This window comes from Mus caroli, chromosome X (genome assembly GCF_900094665.2).
Source record: "Mus caroli chromosome X, CAROLI_EIJ_v1.1, whole genome shotgun sequence".
NCBI lineage: Eukaryota > Metazoa > Chordata > Mammalia > Rodentia > Muridae > Mus > Mus caroli.
In genome coordinates, this window is record NC_034589.1 from 102,779,390 (window position 1) to 102,792,714 (window position 13,325).

At 38.7% G+C, this 13,325-nt stretch overlaps 1 protein-coding gene and 1 non-coding gene across 2 annotated transcripts in view; both read right to left on the reverse strand.

Annotated features, from left to right (window-relative positions):
- Positions 1-7,164, reverse strand: part of Hmgn5 (high mobility group nucleosome binding domain 5) — an 8,600-nt gene extending 1,436 nt beyond the window's left edge. The window contains exons 1-6 of the mRNA XM_021152741.2: positions 6,947-7,164; positions 5,189-5,212; positions 4,622-4,651; positions 4,319-4,372; positions 2,240-2,374; positions 4-186 (exon numbers count right to left, since the gene is read on the reverse strand). Coding sequence (XP_021008400.1) covers positions 4-186; positions 2,240-2,374; positions 4,319-4,372; positions 4,622-4,651; positions 5,189-5,212; positions 6,947-6,961 — 441 coding nt within the window. The 5' untranslated portion in view covers positions 6,962-7,164. The remainder of the gene's footprint in view (positions 1-3; positions 187-2,239; positions 2,375-4,318; positions 4,373-4,621; positions 4,652-5,188; positions 5,213-6,946) is intronic.
- On the reverse strand, positions 3,447-3,613 carry LOC115030203. The gene has a single exon (XR_003835818.1). It is a non-coding gene; the product is annotated as a U1 spliceosomal RNA (small nuclear RNA).
- Positions 7,165-13,325: the final 6,161 nt, after the last annotated feature.

Genomic DNA, 13,325 nt, shown 5'->3' on the forward strand with positions numbered 1-13,325 from the left:
CACCTCCTCACCTGTATCTTTTCGCTCTTTTCCATCTTCATCTTTCTCCACATCTTGAATGTTTGCTTCTAGCTCATCATCTTTGGCTTCTGCTGCCACTGCTTCTTTCTTTTCTCCTCCATCTTCTTCAGTATCTTCACTTATCTGTTCTTTTACTTCCTCAGCTTCCATTTTAGGAATGGGTGCCTAGATATAATGAGAAGAAAAAGATTGTAAATTCAGAGCTGTTTTCTCTCTCGAATGTTTAGTTTAGATTGATTATACTTGTTTCATGAAAAGCCTACTTATATTTTGTTTGCCAGAAAGTAGTTTTGCTATATAAGGAAAATATTCCAAATATATAGTATCTTGATACAAAGCACCACAAATAGATGTCTGCAGCCATAACTTCAGTAAAGCTTGTCTCTATAAATGCTTTTAATTACAAATATGATAAAACAAAGTAAATAAACAAAGATTGTTTATTTATTCTGTGTCATAAATTCTCAGTAAGTAAACATGTGGAGATAGTCTTTGGGAAAATAATGCTGGTTTTGATCTGTTCTTTTGAAACAAGATCTTGCCCAGGTTGGCCTTAAACTCACAGTGATTATCTGGCTTCCATCTACCAAATATTGTCTGTGTTGGTTTGAGTATAAATGGCCATGGTAGACTCATATATTTGAATGTTTAATCATCATGGAGTGGGCACTACTTGAAAAGAATTAGGTGTGGCCTTGTTGAAGGAAGTATGGCCTTGTGGTGGCCACTAGGAGTGGGCTTTGAGGTTTAAGAAGCCCAAGCCAGGCCTAGTGTCAGTCTCTCTGCTCCCTGCAAATCCAGATGTAGAACTCTCAGTTCCTACTACAGCACCACATCTGCCTGCATGCTACCATGCTCCTGCCATGATAATGGACTAGACCTCTGAAACTCTAAGCCAGCCCCAATTAAATGCTTTCCTTTATATGAGGTGCTATGATCCTGGTGTCTCTTCACAGAAAATGAAACCCTAAGACATTGGGGTAGCAGGCATGTACCACTAAGCACAATTTAGATTTGTTTGTTTGTTTGTTTGTTTTGGGTGTTTCTTCGAGACATGTTTTCATTTTGTAGCTCTGGCTGTCCTGGAACCCACCAGGTTGACGAGGCCTTAACTTCACAGAGATCTACCTACCTCTGCCTTCCAACACATTTGTGCTTTCTTTTTTCCTTTTTAATTCTTTAATCCTTTTTTACAGTCCAGTCTTTATGTCCCTCCAGGTCTACCCTCTGGCTGTTCCTCCTCATCCCATACCTCCTCCCTCCTACGACAGCCTGTCTCCAAGAAGATGTCCCCACATCTACTCCCACCCCAACAGACTTCCCCACTCCCTGGGGTCTCCAGTCTCTCAAGGGTCAGGTGCATCTTCTCTCACTGAGACCAGACTTGGCAGTCTTCTGCTGTATATGTGTTCGGTGCCTTATATCTGCTGGTGTATGCTGTGTGGTTGGTGGCTCAGTGTCTGAGAGATCATGGGTGTCAAAAATTACTTGAAAATCCTTAATGATTACTTAGATATTACATACCTGCACATATTTGATTTGATAGCTCACTTTAGGTACTTTACTAGAATACCTAAAAATGTAGTATAAATTAAATATGTAGCATTCATTAAAAACATGATACATGTCTGGCCACGTCATTCAGTTGATAGACTGCTTGAGTATATGAAGCTCTAAGTTGGGTCACGAGCCTTGCATAAATTAGGTGTGTGTGGTGGTGCAGGTCTGTAATCATAGCGCTTAGTACGTGGAGGTAAGGAGGACCAGAAGAGGAAGTAGAGACAAGGAGGACCAGAAGTTCCAGGTCATTCTTGACTCTATAATGAGTTTGAGGCTGTCCTTGGCTACAGGAGACCTTGTCTGGAACAAAAAGTTCTATGACAGTTTATAGAAGAAATAAAATGTCATTTTTCTGAGAAAAGAAGTTACAAATAGTCTACGCATTGAGAAAAAGAATTAAAGTTTGGCTTAAATTTAATAAGAGAATTATATTTGTTGTAAGTCATTCTTACTGGCATTGTTAAATCAATATTAATGCTAACCAACTGCTTGTGCTACAACTACCTGCAAAGCTCATATTTTCCATTCATTTTCTATTTAGATACCATTTTACCACAGAACCACTATTCATTTTCTAGTTCTGCTTTTAAAGTAAAAGGCAAATATGATTATTTTCACTTGCATTGTTAAGTTTTCAAGAAGATATATTTCCAGGTACCTCCATAATCTTGGCTTCTCCATTTTCAGCATTTTCCATGTTGCATTCGTCTTTAACATCTTCTGGCTTGGTTTCAGGAATTGGTATGGTACTTGCATCTTTGTTTTCTTCCACGACATTTGTGGTCTTGGTTTTCTGCCCAGCAACATGAAAATAAAAAATACGGAGTTTAGCTGCTAGGTTGATTCAATAGCTAAAGATCTATTAGCAGCTGATAAAATAATTTAGGGAGAGCATTAACATACTACACATAAATCTGACAGCAATAAAAATAACATAATTCTTTCAGTGATACTTCTAAACCAATATTAAAAATGCATTGTTATACTGATATAAATTAAAGAAATATGTTTTTATGATGAGTGTAATGATAAGTACTAAGTTAGTGTTGACTAGTGCCCACCAAGGTACAATTCCCAGCTTCAGGTTAGATAAATTGAATATCTCTTACCTAAATTCAGTTTATTACTGTCTAGTCTAATCGTTAACAAGAAGGTTGTGTTAGTTATAAAGTCTCCATCGGTAGTAATTAAGAGAAATGTCATGTTAGAACATCAATTTAGACACATCTAGAAGAGATCACTATAGGATGCAGCTGTTTAAATCTTTATATGTATAAACCTTTTCTTTCTTTTTTTTTTTTTTTTTTTTTTTTTTTTTTTTTTTTGGTTTGCTATAAGAAAGTACATTGCTTAAGTGTATATGTAGTGGGAAGATTTCAGATGCCAGAAAAAAAAAATGCTTAAACCCTAGATCTTTCACTTATATAGAGAGATGTTGAGAAATGGTATAAATCTCTCAGATTGTGTTTTCATATATAAAATGATAATACCACGAACATTGTTGGGAAATTGAGAAAATGCAAAGGGAATTATGTTAGAAATTATATACTGCAATGTACATAAAAGCTATTATTCTGTTAACAAATAAGTAACAGATCTGAGAAAGATACTCTTTACAGGGCATGATTATATAACACCCCTCATGGTTTACTCCTATACTTTTCCCACCTTCCTGCTCTCAGTGCAACTTGCAGAACAGTTCAATGGCTAGTGCTCCATCAATATATAAATTGACTGATTGAGATAATTAAACAAGGGCTTTGTAAATAAAAAATATCAAAGCAGCTTACAAGAATGACAATAGTTTGCTGTGTCTTCAGTCACAAAATGATGAGATTAGATGATGTCAAAAATTATTTCTCCCACAGGGGAAAGCACTAATGCAGTCCCCCACTACCTTCAATTGTACAGTCAAGTTCCCTATAGCTTGGGAAATCACAGGGGTCAGCACATCTGGAGTGCAATGGATAATAAGCCTCTCCGTGGGAAAACCACCTCTGTGATCATGGTGTGTCCCCTGCTAGGTAAGTATTCAGAATTATTGTGGAGGTCTTTTTGGAGGGAGGAAGGAATTATTTATAGTCTACCATCTAGGGAAGTCAGGGCAGGAATCTGGAGGCAGGTATGAAGCAGAAGCCACAGAGGAACACTGCTTGCTGGCTTCCCCTCATCAAATATTTTTATAACTTTAATCTTTTCTGATTCTTGTAATTGTTAGAAAAAATGTTTATAAAGCAATTAACAGTGAACTTAGTATTAATTTTACTTCTCTTTGAGCCTGTCATTAGCTCTAACATATAAGCACTGAAGTCTATATAAAATCAGTTGATTCCATTTAAAGCAACAAACATGATAGCACTTCCTGAAGCGTTATCAAATATTAGTTACTGCTATTACTATAATACACTATTGAGTTATTGCAGTTTATGGCCTTCGTTTTCCCAGGAATATTGGTAAATCTCAAAGGCATATTCATTTAATGGTTCTACCCATCAACATTTTTATTATACATTTACAATATTGTATTGAAACTACCAAATAAAAATGCTAAGACACAGCTACCAATCAGAAAACATATACAAATATTCACCACCCAGCAGATCTATATGTCTTGTATTATACATTAGATTTCTGTCTAAGCAAGCTACAAAGAAAACAAAAGGATCAGCTGTGTGCACTTTCACAATTTATATCTAAACAAATTATTTTCCGCAGCCTTGTTAATTTGAATATTTACCCTTGAAGTTGATGCTCTTTTAGGTTTCAACTCCGGTGTAAAGGGCACAGGCATCTGCATCAGAAAATGTCATTATATAAGAAACGAGGTAGAAATCATATTTGAAGAAAGAGCACTAACAATGAAATCCATAAGTATGATTTAAACCAAGCACTAGGAAAAGAACCCTTTCCTTAATGTGTAAAGTTCCTCCCATAAACCTTCCAAATAACCCCTGTATTAAACATAATATTATGCAGGCTTTCCCAAATCTAAAAACTCGATTCCATGATACATGGGCAGCATTTTATAAACATCACTTACAGCAGACAGTCGGGCTGATCTTCTCTTTGGCTGGAAATGAAAAAAAAAATAGCCAAAAGAATTATAATTATACAATCTAGAATTATTTTTATGAGAAAATATTTGGTGAGGCACTATGTAAATGTTGCTATTAAGGAAATGATTATAAATTTTGTTAAGAAATGTCATAGACACATCTGATCCAACCCCTAAACCTTTCACATGTTAAAGGGAATAAAATCTCATGGCAAGCTTCTTTCACTGTGATAAATCAGCAAAATGGCTATTTCCAAGGAGCACATTTTAAAATGAAAATATACCTTTTTGCTCACCAACTGACTGACAAAACAGAATTTGAGCCTAAGAAGGTGCTCTCTGGACCTTATGACAAGCACAGTAGGGTCCGAAATGCCAAAACATCTGTCATTTTTTTTATTAGTGTACTTTGACACAGCACCAGACACAACATTAGTGCTCATGTGGTACAAATATAACTACCAGCATTTTTACCTAGTTATGTGTCTTTAGTTTCTAAAATGGGTACATCCCCCCCCCCCCCAGAGAAACTCACAAACTAAAGACACTCACCTCCTGGCTCACATCACCTGCAGCCTATGTAGAGGGAGAAAATACAAAAAAGAAATAGGATCATCAATATAAACATGTAGAGCAGAAAATGTCGCCAACTTTAGACACTTGTGACTTTTTCCCTGGGCCCCTGCTCCAGCAGCCACGTGCTGCTTCTAGCCCCTCTTCAACACCTACTGTTTTAGTAATATGAAATGTGGACCAAGATGCAAAGTCATGCTTAAGACCTGTTTACAAAGGGTCAGTGTAACATTTTTTAATAAATAAGGTGTCTTAAGAACACACCATTTTCATTTTGAAATCCACCTGCTCTAATGTTAAAGCCAAAACAAGTGTTGGGCGGGACGAAGGAAGGCGGAGCTTCTTGCAGTTTCCCTTTCTTGCCTTATGTTTGCTATGCAATTGTATCTATCTGACCAGCTCTACTGATTATGGACTATTCTCCTCCTCAAGTTCTGCATACAAAACAACAATCCCACCATACTTTCAAGGAAGGAGGTCTTTGTTCTAACGTCAACGTTTTGTTCAGAGAAGCAGGAGGCGGATTTTAAAACTTCCCGCCACTACCTGCTACAAGGTTGCTGTCAGCTCTGCAAAATAGCAAGATCCATTGCACAAGACGAAAAGAGCCTGGCGGCTGGAGCCTCGGGAAGGGGGGTGGTGATTAGAAACAATTGCTTTCGGTATCTGAGTAGCCCTTTACCCTGGGAATTACCAGGCTATTATTTCAATGATACAGCCCCAGAGCACTGAGGAATTTCAGCCTCATTTCTATGTTCTAGGAATACGGAAGGCGGACGGATTCACAAGAATATATAAACAATCATAAGGCTTTTACATTAACACAGAATTTCATTTTATGATTTCACCAAGCAATGAAATAGCATTCCATTTTAGTTGTAAGATACTCGGGGGAGGGGGAGGGGAGGAACACACAAACACTGAGTTTCAACTTATATGTGCGCGGAGACAGGAATTTTGAAGTGAAGGGTTACAGAAGACCTGTAGCCCTTGGTAGCTCGGATCAACTCCCCATGTCTAAAGTGAACTAATCTCACGCCACCCCACCATCCAACGCTGTTAGTAGTTTCTCGGACGCGGCTCTCTAATCACCTTTCCACCTTTAACTAGAGAGTTCCGAGAGTGCCAAATCTCTCAGATCTAAAGTTTCTAATTACAGCGGTGAATCTCTCCCTTCTCTAGGACAGTTTGAAGTCTGCGCCGCCTAATGGCACAGGATTACCATTGCATAGCCATCTGGCATGACAAGAAGTGGAGGAGGGAAGAGGGGGGAAAAAGGAAAAAAGAAAACGGAAAGAACAAAGGCAAAAAACAAGAGAAAGCCAGGGCTTTCGTTCCCCCAAACGGGACGGTTCTCTGAGAAAAACGGGAGGTAGAGGAGGAAGCTGGCGCTGGAAGTGTGGTTGGGAGAAGAGTTCTCCAATAGGGTAAGCGGAGGAAGGGGGGTGGGGTAGGAAGCGACAGCACAGCGCTATGGCTGTTTGTAATTCAGCATGGAGACACCTCTCAAACGATTCTCTCGCTTAAACAAAACAAGCCAAAAGTGAACTACCAGTTGCATACGAGACCTTCTGAAACCAAACACAGACGGATCGCTACCTTTCCCTCGCCTTCCATTCAGGACATCATAAAATCAAACTAGAAGCCAAAATGATCTTTCAAAAAGATACAAATCTCTGCGGTAGGAAATATGTATTTCGGCAGCTAATATCCCGTCTATCTTCCCATTTCACTTACCTTTCTTTTGGGCATTGTTGCAGCTCTCCGTAGGAGATCCTTAGGCAGGAGGGAAAAAAGCCGAGAGGAGTCTCTGCCTGACCGCTCCGCGAGCGACTGAGTTTTCAATGAACTAATTGCAGCACGATATGTACTCGCGTCCCCCCTCCCCCTAAAAAAAATCTCTCGTTATTGGCAACATTAAACACGCCAAGACGCAACCAAACTACGTGAATGGTTACCCGAAGTGGGAGCCAGGTTGGAGTGACAGGCTGTCAGGCCAATGAGGGGAGGTGGCCGGTTCGGAAGGCGTGGCCCGCGAACTTGCCCGAAGCCCTCGTATGCTGCCGGCTTTGACTGCCTCTAGGGTGCCGGAGTCCACGCACTTAGCAGACGCCTAGTGCTCCAACGTGACCAGCAGGAAATCCAGTTTTCTTGCCTTTTTACCCTTTTTTAAGTTAGAACGACAAGCGAAAGCTCAAACAGTTGGTTTTTCCCCCCCATGATCTCCACCCCCCTTCCTTCTTCGCGCGGGGTGGCGGGCCCTTTTGAGACCGGATTGAGCCAGAAGCTCCAGTCTTTCCCAGTTAGCAAAAGGGCGAGGTTGGAGTGACAGGATCTCCCGTTTAGAGACCAGAAAAAGAGTAGGGAACGTTTCTGGTCGTGAGAACTTCCCGCCAATGCTGAACTGTAGTCCTGGCTTTAGAAGGGTGCCAGAACTGCGCGCCTCCCTCAGGTGGAGAGTAGCAATAAATCTGGGACCTGGAAGAGCAGGACTCCACTGCAGGCCGCCTACCTTCTAAAAGAGCTAGTACTCCGCCTGGAGGGAATCGAGCAAGAATTAAAAGGGGCCACGCGGGAAGTCAGTAATAACAGAGGTCTACCCAGAGGAAAAACAGTGACTTTAATGGATTTGTAATTTAAATATGATATTTAGGACTACATAGAAAACCAAACCATTCGTTATCTTTATTACTGAAACTTGAGGTGTCTTCTTATTTTTTTTATTTTTATTTTTTATTTTTTTTATTTTTTGGCCCACGGAAGTGCCCCCTGAACCTATTCTAGTCTCAGACAGTGTTTACGTAGCAGCTTTCTGTTCTGAGAATCTTCCATTTGCCTTCTAGTGTCAGAGTCTGAGACCTAAACGTTTGGTGAAAAGAAAAGAATAAGATGCTTAGAAAAAAATTCCGGTTAAAACAGAGCGCTGAGGGCTGCTAATTGTTACTGGAACTAGGCAAGCTGGGTCCCTGCAGCCTTTTTTGAGATGTGCTTTGCTTCAGTTGTTGAAAAAGCTAATTGTATTTAAAAGTGCTTCAACAACAGTCTCCATTCCCTAAGCTGAAAGTCTAATCAGAAAAGGAAATTAACCTTTTAAACAGTTAACTTAGAAATTTAGGCCCCGGCCTAGTGGTGTATGGCTTTGATCCCAGCACTTGGGAGGCAGAAGCAGGAAGATCACTGTGAGATCAAGACTAGCCTGGTCTACATATGACAAGCAAGCCAGAGTTACCTAGTAAACCCTGCTTTACTGTGTCCCCTCCCCCAACTCTTTTTCTGTTCCTGTAGCTTAAAGAAAAAGCAGACCGTCCATTTCAAAGAGTACTAGCCCGGATTGGCGGTGGCAAGGTAGCAGTGAGATGCTGAGATTCAAGTCATTCTAGGCTAAATAGACATCCTGCCACAAACAAACAAACAAACAAACCAAACATGACTACCTATGTGATTTACAGATTACCAAACCATCTGTCCAATCTAAAACGCACCCTGACAGAGCCTATCCTTTTGAGTTTTGTCCCATCTTCCCTAGCGTTTAGCCTGGGGAGTTAAACAAACCACTTACCCTAAGACCTACTGAACCTACTCCAGTAACTTCACATTGCATTCTTATGCAAGTAGACAACTGAAAGGCGCATTTACATTTGCTTCCTTGGCCTGCAGTTATGTGTCATCTGACCAGGCTCCAGATGTGCCTTTTAGTTACCTTTAAGTGAAAGCATAGTTGGAAGAACCTAGGTATATTTCAGTAATTTGATTTTCTGAGAGAAAATTGGTTTCAATATAAGAATTGTCTCATAGGATAAGGGAAAAATGAAGAGAATGAAAATGTGTTAGCGATCGAATGTATCCATTCAACGTATTCTTATTTACCATTATTTTGTGGGTTAGATTTTTGTTTTTGTAGACTGGCTTATAAAAATGCAACCCCCTGTGGCATGCAAAGTGGCAGTACACAGTTTCTGCCCTTTAGGATTTTTGTAGCTCTGTAGGATTGAGAAAACAGATGCATATGTATTTACAAATCAAAGTTGCATATATTATATGAATTGTGAAGTTTATAGTTAATAATGCCGTGGGGGTGAGGTGGGAAGGCTCCTTTTCAAAAGCGTTTGAAGAAGGCTTTTGGTATCTGGCCCTGAACATTTGTGGAGATAGTTACTCTATAACACTGCAGAGGCAAAGTTTGGACTTGTTAAGGGAACAGACTGCCCAGTCCGAGTAAATTGAAACAAATGATGAAGATGAACTCAGGGAAGTAAATCTCAAGTTGAAGGCAACTTTAAATATGCTGTCAGAGTGAGTGAGCTCTGGCACCTCTCAGGTTTGTCAGCTATTTTCTGCTTTGGTCAGTCTTTCCTCCCTGGAGCTCAACCTGTCCAAATTGTGATTTCTGCTTTTCAGATTGCCTAAATGTGAAACTTTTATCTAGCTCTTCACTCCACCCCCATAATTCTTTTGAGTAGTAAACAAGATGGGTGTCTTTTGTGCCAGTCAACTTCCTTTAGTTCTTGGCCTTTGTGACCTGTGTCTGAAGCTCCATTACTTACAGTGTCACCTACAAAATATACCAATGGATGCAGTCCTAGTCTAGTATGACTACTACTTCTTCTTCTTCTTCTTCTTCTTCTTCTTCTTCTTCTTCTTCTTCTTCTTCTTCTTCTTCTTCTTCTTCTTCTTCTTCTTCTTCTTCTTCTTCTTCTTCTTCTTCTTCTTCTTCTTCTTCCTCTTCTTCTTCGATTTATTCATTTATTTTATGTATACGAGTACACCATTGCTCTCTTCAGACATACCAGAAGAGGGCATTAGATCCCATTAGAGATGGTTGTGAGCCATCCTGTGGTTACTGGGAATCAAACTCAGGTCCTCTGGAAGAGCAGTAGGTGCTCTTAAGCATTGAGCCATCTCTCCAGCCCCCTAGTATTACTTTTTTATCAAAGCTTTTGCTAATCATTTCAGCACACCAAAGCCCATATTATATAATTTAGATTAAATCACCAAGTTCCACAAGCAAGGTCTATGTACCCTGGCTGACCTGAAACTCTACTTACATGAAGCTGGCTTGTCACTCACAGAGATCCATCTGCCTCTGTCCCCAAGTGTTCCTATGAAATGCATGTAACAGCACATCTAGTCATGCCCAACTTTGACTGGAAATTGACTCAAACTTGTTTTTCTTTCCTGGATATTTTTCATCACATCAGATGCCAGGTTTCTCCTGCAAAGTTTACCATAGTTACAAATTATTTTTCCAAAATTTATAAATTATTACACAGTCTGAATTTTATTTCATGCAATGGTCAATGTGAGACTTTTTAATGGATCACTTATTTGTAAAATTACACTAGTTTGTTTCTCTTTTTTTATTAAAAGCTATGAATACTGATTGCCTGGCAATTATCCACAGGATAATTTCCCTTAGCTATTAAGTATGCCTACTATGACTGTCACAATTTAGAGTAACTGTAGCATGTCCATTCAGTAACCAGTGGGAAATGGGTTAGGAAGATGTAAAATTTACAGATTAAATATATCAACATTAAGAATGTTTGCCACAGAGAATCTAAAATAAAATATTAACATTATGTGCTTATGAGAAAAGGGATGGGAGGGAGTTAAGAGGAAAAAACGATCTTCAGATGTTCTGCACATTCACTTCATATATATATATATATATATATATATATATATATATATGAATAATAAAAATATTCTCGATGCACTATTTTACATACAAGGGAATCACAAAGGTACTGAATGGTAATAAATATCATCTTTTCCATGTTAAAGTACCTCTGGCTTTGGTTACACTTGGTTATCATTAGCATTCCTGCTATATGCTAAAACGTGAAAAAACATCTGAAAATTGCTTAATATTATTTGCCTATAATAAAACAAATCTTACTATAACAAAAATCATATTTTGAATATACTAGTTGGGTTTTTTTGTGTGTGTGTGTGGTAAACGTTATGCCCCAAATGAATCCAATGCATCAATCAGAGCACTCATTTTTTTTTTAAGATTTATTTATTTATTATATGTAAGTACGCTGTAGCTGTCTTCAGACACTCCAGAAGAGGGCATCAGATCTCGTTACGGATGGTTGTGGGCCACCATGTGGTTGCTGAGATTTGAACTCAGGACCTCCAGAAGAGCAGTTGGTGCTCTTACCTGCTGAGCCATCTCATCAGCCCTGAGCACTCATTTTTGATATGAGTTAGTTTACTGGTAGCCCTTTCCTGAGACTGCATCTTGAAACATTGTGAAACTGAGAATCTAAGACTTTCTTTCTCCAGGTTTAAGACTAACAAGACACTGAATTCTGAGGAGCCTCTGATAGGGTGCCTTTTGAAGGTGTGCTTCTAGTGGAAGAAAAAAATTAAAAAAACAAAACAGTAAATTTTTATTTTAATATTTAAATCAATTACATTTTAAACTTTCAGACATTAAAACTTAGAAGAAACTAAATGGAGATTTTCTAGTTAAGTACTCTTGTAATGCAGATCAGCACACTCAAGTACAGACAGCTTAAATGCATTGCCTGTGGCCATCTATCAGAGGTGGTGCAGGGTTTTGTTTGTTTTGTTTTTAATATTTTGTTCTGAAAATTCAAAGCTGGTTTCAAATATAGGAGGGCACCTACTATAACTTTTCATTTTTTAAAAAAAACATTTCTTAATTCAGCTTTAAAGTCTTCTACTTTCCTTAAATTCATTTAATAGTTTACTTAAGTATGCCACTATTTAAAATGTTGAAAATAATTTTATTTATTTAAAGTGTACACATTTTATTGGATATTTTATTTATTTACATTTCAAATGTTATCCCTGTTCTCCTCCTGAAACCCCTAGCCCTACCCCCTACCCCTGCTCACCAACACACCAACTCCCACTTCCTGGCCCTGGCATTTCCCTCCACTGGGGCATAGAGCCTTCACAGGACCAAGGGCCTCTCCTCCCATTGTCTGACTAGGCCATCCTCTGCTATATATGCAGCTGAAGCCATGAGTCCCACCATGTGTAAAGCGTACACATTTATACACATGTACACACACAGGGATAATTATTTTAGTCAAGAAAAGTAACACATCTGTTAACTCATTTCTGTGGGGAAAAACACCTAAAATCTCATATCTTAGCAATTTTCCTGAAAAATTACTGAACTTTCCTAATAAACTTTATGTTCATTTTGGTATGGATAACATCTATGTTTTCTTGAATAAAATATAAGATCTTTTAAATCTTAATTTTGAAATGTTTTACTTTCTGTCTTAATGCACAACTAATAAATACTAAGATACTGATTGAAGCACTTCTATATTCTGTGGAACTTTCACTGAGGTAAGTCTGTCTTTAAAGAAATTATATTTTGGGGCTGAAGAGATGGCTCAGCAGTTAAGAGCACTGACAGCTCTTCCAGAGGTCCTCAATTCAATTCCCAGCAATCACATGGTTGCTCACAAACATTTGTAATAGGATCTGAAAAAGCAAGAGTGTACTCACATATATAAAATAAATAAATATTTTTTAAAAAAGGAATTCTATTTTATATTTTCTTTGACCAATGTGTTAATATGTTCTATGATATCATCTATGCCTGAGATTCTCTCTTCTATCTCTTGTATTTTGTTGGTGATACTTGCATCTGTAGCTCTTGATCTCCTTCTTAGGTTTTTCATCTCCAGGGTTGCCTCCACTTGTGATTTCTTTATTGTTTCTATTTACATTTTTCTGTCTTCTGCCATTTTGTTCAATTCCTTCACCTACTTGATTGTATTTTCCTGTATTACTTTAAGGGATTTATTTGTTTCCTCTTTAATGGCTTCTACCTGTTCGCCTGTGTTTTCCTGAATTTCTTTTTCTTTTCTTTTCTTTTCAATTATTTTATTACATTACAGTCCTTGCTTCCTTCCTTGTCTCCCCTCCCACAGTTCCGCATTCCATTTCTCCTCCCCCTTGCCTCTTAAAGTGTGCTCCTCCCAACTAGGGCTCCCCCTTCTCTGGGCCTCAAATGTCTCAAGTATTAAGCATATCTTCTCCCACTGAGGCCAGACCAGACAGACCTCTGCTATCTATGTGCCAGGGGCCTCAGACAAGCCAGTGCAGGCTCCTGCTTTGGTAG